The sequence below is a fragment of the Electrophorus electricus genome, chromosome 18 (genome assembly GCF_041902795.1).
Source record: "Electrophorus electricus isolate QZ-2024a chromosome 18, ASM4190279v1, whole genome shotgun sequence".
NCBI classification, from domain to species: domain Eukaryota; kingdom Metazoa; phylum Chordata; class Actinopteri; order Gymnotiformes; family Gymnotidae; genus Electrophorus; species Electrophorus electricus.
In genome coordinates this window covers 1,462,501-1,472,500 of record NC_137514.1, presented here as the reverse complement: position 1 = coordinate 1,472,500, position 10,000 = coordinate 1,462,501, and the positions used below count along the sequence as shown (strand labels likewise).

General features: G+C 41.3%; 1 protein-coding gene across 1 annotated transcript in view; it reads right to left on the bottom strand.

The window, feature by feature from the left end:
• The window catches only part of col5a3b (collagen, type V, alpha 3b), a 57,297-nt gene that overhangs the window by 13,329 nt on the left and 33,968 nt on the right, over positions 1–10,000 (bottom strand). Inside the window, exons 26-41 of the mRNA XM_081701323.1 lie at positions 9,879–9,932; positions 9,542–9,586; positions 7,437–7,490; positions 7,201–7,308; positions 7,028–7,081; positions 6,866–6,919; positions 5,585–5,629; positions 5,248–5,301; positions 4,096–4,140; positions 3,833–3,886; positions 3,429–3,482; positions 2,910–2,963; positions 2,381–2,488; positions 1,152–1,241; positions 768–821; positions 170–277 (exon numbers count right to left, since the gene is read on the bottom strand). Of these exons, the coding sequence (XP_081557449.1) occupies positions 170–277; positions 768–821; positions 1,152–1,241; positions 2,381–2,488; positions 2,910–2,963; positions 3,429–3,482; positions 3,833–3,886; positions 4,096–4,140; positions 5,248–5,301; positions 5,585–5,629; positions 6,866–6,919; positions 7,028–7,081; positions 7,201–7,308; positions 7,437–7,490; positions 9,542–9,586; positions 9,879–9,932 (1,035 nt within the window). The remainder of the gene's footprint in view (positions 1–169; positions 278–767; positions 822–1,151; positions 1,242–2,380; positions 2,489–2,909; positions 2,964–3,428; positions 3,483–3,832; positions 3,887–4,095; positions 4,141–5,247; positions 5,302–5,584; positions 5,630–6,865; positions 6,920–7,027; positions 7,082–7,200; positions 7,309–7,436; positions 7,491–9,541; positions 9,587–9,878; positions 9,933–10,000) is intronic.

Genomic DNA, 10,000 nt, shown 5'->3' with positions numbered 1-10,000 from the left:
GGAGAGGGGAGGAGAGGAGTGAAGAGAGGACAGGAGAGAGGAGGAGAGGAGAGGGGAGGAGAGGAGTGGAGAGAGGAGAGGAGAGGAGAGGAGAGGTTATTTAAACATTTAAACATGAACATGTTCAGCTATGTAATTGTTCTAATGATCAGGAAGAGGCGGGTCTTACTGGTTCTCCCTTCTCTCCCATTGGTCCAGGCCCACCAATAGTTCCAGTACGTCCTGGCTGACCAATTGCACCAGCCAGACCAGGAGGGCCCCTCTCACCTGTAGAACCCTGATAGCACACACATACAGAGAGAGAGAGAGAGACAGATGTACAGAGAGACAGATGTACAGAGAGAGAGACAGACATACAGAAAGAGAGACAGATGTACAGAGAGAGAGACGTACAGAGAGAGAGAGAGACGTACAGAGAGAGAGAAAGATGTACAGAGAGACAGATGTACAGAGAGAGAGAGAGAGACGTACAGAGAGAGAGAAAGAGAGACAGATGTACAGAGAGAGAGAGACAGACAGACATACAGAGAGAAAGAGAGAGATGTACAGAGAGAGAGACAGACATACAGAGAGAGAGAAAGAGAGACAGATGTACAGAGAGAGAGACACACGTACAGAGAGAGAATGACAGATATAGAGTTTATTTCCCATATCCTGTATACAACTCAAGTCTACTCAAAATCATTATTGTTATTATCATTATCGGAAATCGTTATTTCCTTTGATTAAATTTTTTGACTAAACAGTAAGAGAAAACAAATACATACAGTAGAACCAGAAGTCCCTGTAGGACCCTCCCCTCCTTTCAGACCAGCTGGCCCCTATAGGACACATACATCACATGATAAAGCAACATATATATATATATATATATATATATATATATATATATATATATATATATATATATATATGAATGATCAAATTACACTAATCATTCATTTTGATAAATCTTTCCCAATTTGTCTGTTTCAATGATATTTCTATACTGGTTTGCATCAGACAATTTATATGAAATGTACTTCTAAAGATATTATTCTAATGTAATTTCATTGCTTTCTGTACTTCATTAGTAGTCTCTAAAGCTGTCAATCACTGAAAATCACTTGTCTAGCTGCCTGTCATCTGATAGTAGTCATAGTAACAGTTACCATAGAGCCTGGTGCTCCACGACTACCACGGAATCCTTTCAATCCAGGCGGACCACTTTTCCCTGGAGTTCCAGTAGTTCCAGGGTCTCCCTGACAATCAAAGACACACAAAAACACACATACACACGTGAGCACACACATGCACATAAACAAACAAAGTGTATATATAAAAATTACAAATACATTGCCTGGCCAGAAAAAAGGTCACACGCTCTAATATTTAGTTGGACCGCCTTTCGCTTTGATTATGGCATGCATTCACTGTGGCATCATTTCCACAAGCTTCTGCAATGTCACAACATTTATTTCTGTCTAGAGCTGCATTAATTTTTCCCCAAGATCTTGTATTGATCATGGGAGATTTGGACCACTGCGCAAAGTCTTCTCCAGCACATCCCAAAGATTCTCAATGGGGTTCAGGTCTGGACTCTGTGTTGGCCAATCCATGTGTGAAAATGATCTCATGCTCCCTGAACCACTCTTTCAAAATTTGAGCCCGATGAATCCTGGCATTGTCATCTTGGAATATGCCTGTGCCATCAGGGAAGAAAAAATCCATTGATGGAATAACCTGGTTGTTCAGTATATTCAGGTAGTCAGCTGACCTCATTCTTTGGGCACATAACATTGCTCAACCTAGACCTGACCAACTGCAGCAACCCCAGATCATAGCACTGCCCCCACAGGCTTGTACGGTAGGCACTAGGCATTGTGCGTGTGGAAATGCTCTTACTTTCACTATTAAACATATCCCTGAGTTCTACTGTTGTTTCTCTACAATTTGATTTCATCACATGTTTAAGTGATCGCCAATCATTCAAGAATTTTTTCTGACCACATTCCTTCCTCAAAAGATGATCTTTCCCCACTGTTCTTCCATTTTTTAATAATGCGTTGGACAGTTCTTAACCCGATTTTAGTAGTTTCAGCAATCTCCTTAGATGTTTTGTCTGCTTGATGCATACCAATAATTTGACCCCTTCTGAAACAGATTAACATCTTTTCTACAACCACAGGATGTGTCTTTCGACATGGTTGTTTATCAAATGAGAAGCTACTCACTGCATCAGTTAGGGTTAAATAACTTGTTGCCAGGTGAAACATAATCACCCATGCAGTAATTATCCAATGGAAGGCTCTTACCTATTTGCTTAGTTAAATCCAGGTGGTGACCTTTTTTTTGGCCAGGCAGTGTATGATGAAAATGATGAAGATGAATATGTTCTGACCTTTGCCCCCTCTTTTCCTGCTGCTCCAGGCAGACCTTGCTCTCCAGGTGGTCCTGGGGTTCCTGGGTGACCTCTTTCTCCCATTGGCCCGGTTTCCCCAGTCTTCCCCTAGAAACCACAAACAGCCAATCACACAATTCTCTGCATAGTCCACACCAATCAGAGTCATCCAATTAAAAGAAGTAATTAAAGATGTCAACTGACAAAATGGTTCTTCTGCATGATACTGATGTGACAATAGAAAATGATTCACCACAATGTGAACCTGAAGCCAACCTCCCATAACAATTTAGACACACCATTCAAAAGCTTCTCACACACACCAATCAAAAGCAATCTTCTCACAGACATACCAATCAAACCAAGATTCCCAGTCACCTCACTTAAAAAGAACCTCCCACAGATACATCAATTAAAGCAAAAATTAAATCCAGATGAGAAATGTGAAATGAAACTAAGAATAATACATACACAAACATGTACGCACGCATGCACACACACACACACACACACACACACACACACTCACCTGTGGTCCGACCACTCCAGCAGGTCCTGGAGGCCCTGTCTTCCCTTGAAAACCCTGAAAAGAGAATGATATTCTGTGACTGACAGGCATGCAGCTCAGCCAATCAGCATGTAGTGGACACAGAACAGAATGCTATGGATGACCACAAAGTCCCTCCCACCTCTGTCCAGCAACAAGAGTAATGATAGCAATGTAACAGGGCTGTTTACACAGTTTCATCCAACAGTTCAGTTCTGTGTCATTTATATATTCATCAGGCCACTAGTTCTCTTTATTCATACTCTGGGATTGCAAGCTACAGAAATCTAAAGCAAAAAACACATTCAAAATTTTATTTTTTTTTGGTATTTAATTATTAAATGACTTTATATAAAAGTTATTAATATTATCGTATTATTCACTATCGCTATGTGATAGTTAGTATAATATTGCTATATTATTCAGTATCAGCATTTTTTGATAGAGTCCAATTCTTAGAATTTCAGATGTACAATGAATGTAATGTTTCATAAAACTCACTGGCTCCGCCCTCTGGCCTGGATGACCTGGCAAGCCGTCTTTGCCAGCAGGACCCTGTGTGAAAACCAGGCGAGCATATGGTGATATACTGAATTTAAATACTACCAATGAAAAGCAAACACTGTTAATGTGAGCATTTTTGATCAGGGCCTATAAATTGAGTTGAACTCTGATGACAGTAACCAGTGAAGTGGGTCTGGTGTGTGATGTGAACTCTGATGACATCAAACAGTGAAGTGTGTCTGGTGTGTGATGTGAACCCTGATGACAGTAACCAGTGAGGTGTGTCTGGTGTGTGATGTGAACTCTGATGACATCAAACAGTGAGGTGTGTCTGGTGTGTGATGTGAACTCTGATGACATCAAACAGTGAGGTGTGTCTGGTGTGTGATGAAGGCACTTACATTTGCTCCTTTTGGACCAATCTCTCCTACACGACCCTGAGGCCCTTGGGGGCCCTAATACACAAAGAACTAGTGAGTCAACAGAACCAGTCACTATGATAATGCATGTGTGAGCGTGTGTGTGTGTGTGTGTGTGTGTGTGTGTGTGTGTGTGTGTGTGTGTGTGTGAGTGTGAATGTGTGTGTGTGTGTGTGTGTGTGTGTGTGTGTGTGTGTGTGTGTGTGTGTGTGTGTGTGTGTGTGTGTGTGTATGTGTGTTCTTACTCTCTCTCCTGTTGGTCCCAGGGGTCCATCATGACCTGCAGAGCCCTTTAAAACAAACAGTTGAAATGACACAGAATTATACAGAATTATACACCACTAATGAGTTTAACACTACTGATACTTTTACTGCTAATACGTTTATTGGAATAATACAATACTGATATGTTTAACAGAATTATACACTACTGATGATATTAATATTATCTTTACTGATGAGTTTAATTGGATTATACACTACTGACAAATTTAATGGGATTATATATTAATGAATTTTATCATTATATGATACTTATGGGGGTGGGGGGACAGACGGAATAATATATATCGTGCCTGTCTGACTCTGAACCACAGCTACTGCACACGTTGAACCAAATACTCCACTGTATAGGGGATATCCCCCTACTTTTCACATTGTAAATTGAGGTCAACATTTTGCCCCGATCGTGATTAGGTTTGAAGTGCACATAAAACGTAAATGTTAATAGTTTTATTAGAACAATAGACAGCTTACATGATTTAACAAAACTGATCAAAAGGGCATGCGAAGGGTGGGGCAGGTTCATAAAGGGGGCATTTGTCTCATCCTCCTGCCCTAACCCTTACATTGAGTTCTGGCTTATATGCTACTGATGAGTTAATGGAATATATATTATTGCACATTCAAATGCAGCAAACTCAGTCCTACATCTACCAATTGTGCTTCATTTCAATATTAAAGCATCAGTGTTGACATGTAATCACATGACAGAAAATACCTCATGGCAATAGTATTAACCTGTGAGACAGAGTGATTCTGAACACCTACCACTCACAGACATGCAGACATGCAGACATGCAGACACTTTTAAAAGGAAACTGAAACTGAGGAAGTAAAGAAGAGAAATATAAGGAAACTGAAACTGAGGAAGTAAAGAAGAGAAATATAAGGAAACTGAAACTGAGGAAGTAAAGAAGAGAAATATAAGGAAACTGAAACTGAGGAAGTAAAGAAGAGAAATATAAGGAAACTGAAACTGAGGAAGTAAAGAAGAGAAATATAAGGAAACTGAAACTGAGGAAGTAAAGAAGAGAAATATAAGGAAACTGAAACTGAGGAAGTAAAGAAGAGAAATATAAGGAAACTGAGGGGAGGAATATGAGGGGAGGTCAGACCTTCTCTCCTGATTTTCCAGTGGGTCCTCTTGCACCTCTCGCTCCCCGAGCACCCTATGGGTGTACACACACACACACACACACAGACACACGCACACATACACACGCACACACACACACACACAAATATACACACATACATACACACACACACACACACATATATACACATATATACACACATACATACATACACACACACACACACACACACACACACACACACACACACACACACACACACACACACACACACACTTACTTTCATAGATTAGCGTTCCATTTTGATAATGTAATTATAATAACTATGTTAATTTCTTTTTGCACAGGCACTTACATAGGGACCTCTCTCTCCTGCAGCACCTGGCTGGCCTGGAGGGCCCTGGTAACAGCAACAAAGCGACAAATAAAACAAAACAAAAGACAATCGCATATTTATTACATATATTGATAATTGTTTCTATGACAAATGCAGCCCTAATCAAACACTTTTGTTTGTCATTTGTAGGAAAACCCTTGACCTCTTTTAGAGCTCATTCCACTACTGCTCACAGAGATGTTCTTTAGTACTGCTCACAGAGCTGCTATTCTTTAGTACTGCTCACAGAGCTGCTATTCTTTAGTACTGCTTACAGAGCTGCTATTCTTTAGTACTGCTCACAGAGCTGCTATTCTTTAGTACTGCTTACAGAGCTGCTATTCTTTAGTACTGCTCACAGAGCTGCTATTCTTTAGTACTGCTTACAGAGCTGCTATTCTTTAGTACTGCTCACAGAGCTGCTATTCTTTAGTACTGCTTACAGAGCTATTCTTTAGTACTGCTCACAGAGCTGCTATTCTTTAGTACTGCTCACAGAGCTGCTATTCTTTAGTACTGCTTACAGAGCTGTTCTTTAGTACTGCTCACAGAGCTGCTATTCTTTAGTACTGCTTACAGAGCTGTTCTTTAGTACTGCTCACAGAGCTGCTATTCTTTAGTACTGCTTACAGAGCTGTTCTTTAGTACTGCTCACAGACCTGCTATTCTTTAGTACTGCTTACAGAGCTGTTCTTTAGTACTGCTCACAGAGCTGCTATTCTTTAGTACTGCTCACAGAGCTGCTATTCTTTAGTACTGCTTACAGAGCTGCTATTCTTTAATACTGCTTACAGAGCTGTTCTTTAGTACTGCTCACAGAGCTGCTATTCTTTAATACTGCTTACAGAGCTGTTCTTTAGTACTGCTCACAGAGCTGCTATTCTTTAGTACTGCTTACAGAGCTGCTATTCTTTAGTACTGCTTACAGAGCTGTTCTTTAGTACTGCTCACAGAGCTGCTATTCTTTAGTACTGCTCACAGAGCTGCTATTCTTTAGTACTGCTTACAGAGCTACTATTCTTTAATACTGCTTACAGAGCTGTTCTTTAGTACTGCTCACAGAGCTGCTATTCTTTAGTACTGCTTACAGAGCTGCTATTCTTTAGTACTGCTCACAGAGCTGCTATTCTTTAGTACTGCTCACAGAGCTTCTGTCCTTTATTACTGCTCACAGAGCTGCTGTTCTTTAGTACTGTTCACAGAGCTGCTGCTCTTCCTTTGGGCTCTGTATTTCAAAGTGCGTTTGTTCTGTTAGCACACCTTTCTGCCCTTCTCTCCTATTACACCCACAGGCCCTGGGAAACCATCAGCTCCCTGTCCAGAAATAAACAAACATAGCATGTGAAATTAAACCGTACTTTATAAAGCGACAACAAACAGATCTGTGATTAAGTTCATCCTGTTCTGTTTTATTCATCTTGCCTTTGGTCCCTGCCGTCCTGGGTACCCTGGCAACCCTGGAACCCCAAGTTTACCCTGATGAGACATAGAGAGAACAGTAGCTATACTTTCACATGCCAGCACTTTATTTCCCTGTTTTCATTATAAAGATGCTGACCATAAAGGTTGTGATGATGAGGGCTTAAAAGCTCTACCTTTTCTCCTGCAATGCCAGATGGCCCTGCATCTCCCAATGGCCCGGACTGACCCTTCAATCCTTCTGGACCATCCTCTCCACGCATACCCGTAGGTCCAGTGTCTCCCTGTTGGGCGTGGGGGGTGGGTATTGTGGGGTGGATGAGAAATACATTGCTGTTTTTGAAAATAATAACAAATGCACCAAAGGTTTGTGTGTGTGTGTGTGGGGGGGTATTGATTCACTGCTCCTTACACTGTCTCCCTTGACACCCATCTCACCCTTAGCCCCAGGGAAGCCATCTTCACCCTGAAACATGGACATTCTCAGGCAACATTATGGAGAGAAGGACATAATAACACGTCATAACAATAACACATAATAACACACAGAAACACATCAATGCCACCAAATCCAAGTCCTTTGTCAATTCCTTTCCAGACTATAACTATATTCAAATGTGTCTAACAATATATAGAATAACCATGTAGATTTTAGATTTGACATTTTCTGTATTTTGACCCATAGTGTCACTCTGAATCCCAGTTACGCAAGCACCATGACTCAGTATGGTTCACTATGAGTCATTATGACTTGCTATGACTGAGTAAGAGAGAAAACTGCAACTGCTCTTTAAAATGGAAGGTTATTAGACCCTCTGAGATGGGTCTCTAGATATAACCAAGCTCATCTGCAGTTACTGCCAGGGTAAACATGCATATCACTGAATTATATCCAGTCTCAGATATAATTTGCAAGCAAAACACACCACTGACACCAGCAACAGTTTTGACAGAGTAAACTAGGTACAATGCTGATGTGTGCAAAGCAGTGGAACACTGAGCAGAACATAAGGAGAACACTGAGGAGAAAACTGAGGAGAACATGAGGAGAACACTGAGGGGAACCCAAGGAGAACACTGAGGTGAACATGAACCCAGACAGCAAGACAGAAAGACAGACCATCACTGCCTGCAGGCACACAGTAAGACAGCACTAGACACACACACACTCTTATCAACTTATCATGCTCTGCACACAGTCTCTAACCTTGCATCATTGTCTCTGACATCACAGAATCTCCCCCATTAAACTGCCTCTCCTGTGTCTCTCCCATCGGTGTCTCTCCCATTCACAGTCTCTTCCATCACAGTGTTTCTCACATCAGTGTCTCTGACATTACAATGTCTCTTGCATCACGGAATCTCTGACATCACGCTGTCTCTGCATGACCAGTATATTGGATGGTATACCAATACCACTGGTGGGCATTTCAAATACAGTCCGCCAAATAATTCTGTTACTCATACAAGAGATATATAGAGATGATGGAATTTAACTCCAGAAATGGTAAGACATTGGTTGGTTTCTGTGCACAGAAACCAACAGAACCAAGAGAATGTCAGCCATGCCAAGCCCAGCTGAACCTGGGCACTGAGGCACTACTACTAATAGGAATCTTCAATATGGAGATCAGGCTATGTCTACCTGAGAGGTATTCTTATGGTGGGCGGGGTGGGCGAGGGTGGGCGTGTGTCAGTCAAAAAACACCCGTTGGGAAGTTTTGCCTGTGTGTTTGTTGGTATGTGTATGTGAGATAGTGAGAAGACAGACACAGAGAGAGAGAGAGAGAGAGAGAGAGAGAGAGAGAGAGAGAGAGAGAGAAGGAGAAACGTATGACTGAATTTGTGTGTGTATAAGAAAGGTGTATTCTGACTTTGACAGAATTCAATAAGCTTCTCACAACTGACTGAGGTGATTTTAAATTTTCTTCCATTGTAGGTATTACTGAACATCTAAGAGCAAATTTTGCATCATGCTCTGCGTTACAGCCTGCGTAATGAAATCTCAGGTGGTGGAGAGCTCTGATGATAACCCTGCCAATATAATAAAATTCAACTCAAACAAAAAAGACCTGGGAAACCCAAGAGAGAAACATATAAAAGACCCCAAGTGGTTGTTATGGTTGTCATTGGTGCTCTAGTATCAGACTTCAAAGAGGAGAAGTGTGTAGAATGTTGAAAAGCTGAACAGCATACAGGAGTACCAATTATAATTCAGCAACATACAGGACTGTATACTACGATCTACCATTGGAGCAGAAAACTGTGCACTAAGACAATGAAATGAAAGCCAAGATGGGAGGAACTGTGAGAGATCAGGGCTGGGTTTAAAAGGCTCAGGTGTGAGAGCGGAGCTAAGATATATAGCGGTGGGTTTTGAAGGCTAAGGCATAGGATTGCAGAGCAGTGAGAGCTCAGGGGTGGGCTTGAAAGGGTCAGATGTGAGGGTGGAGCTGCAAGAGATCAAGGCAGGTTTGGAAAGCTGAGGAGGGTGGAGCTGTGAAGGATCAAACTCACCTTTTCACCTTTACTTCCTTTCAACCCTCGAAGACCATCAGCTCCCTGCAACAGCATTATCCATTAATCATCATCTACCAACACTAACACGCACACACACACACAAATGCAACACACATTCATGCAGGTGTACACAAACACATAAACACACATCTACATACACAAAGAGATACATGCAGGAACAGAGTGATAAGGATATATAAAACTGAGATTGAGGAAATACAGAGATCAGACAGAGATAAGAAAGAAATAAGACACTCAAAGATAAAACATAGATAAGTCAGAGATAAAAGATAAAATAAGTCAAAGATAAGACAAAAATAAAGCAGAAATTTACCTTCACACCTCTGGGTCCGGGGTAACCGACAGGGCCCTGAACTCCTATCAAACCCTACAGCCAAGGGCAACAGATAAGACTATTGAACATCAGATCAGATCAGACTACTACAAAACACCAGT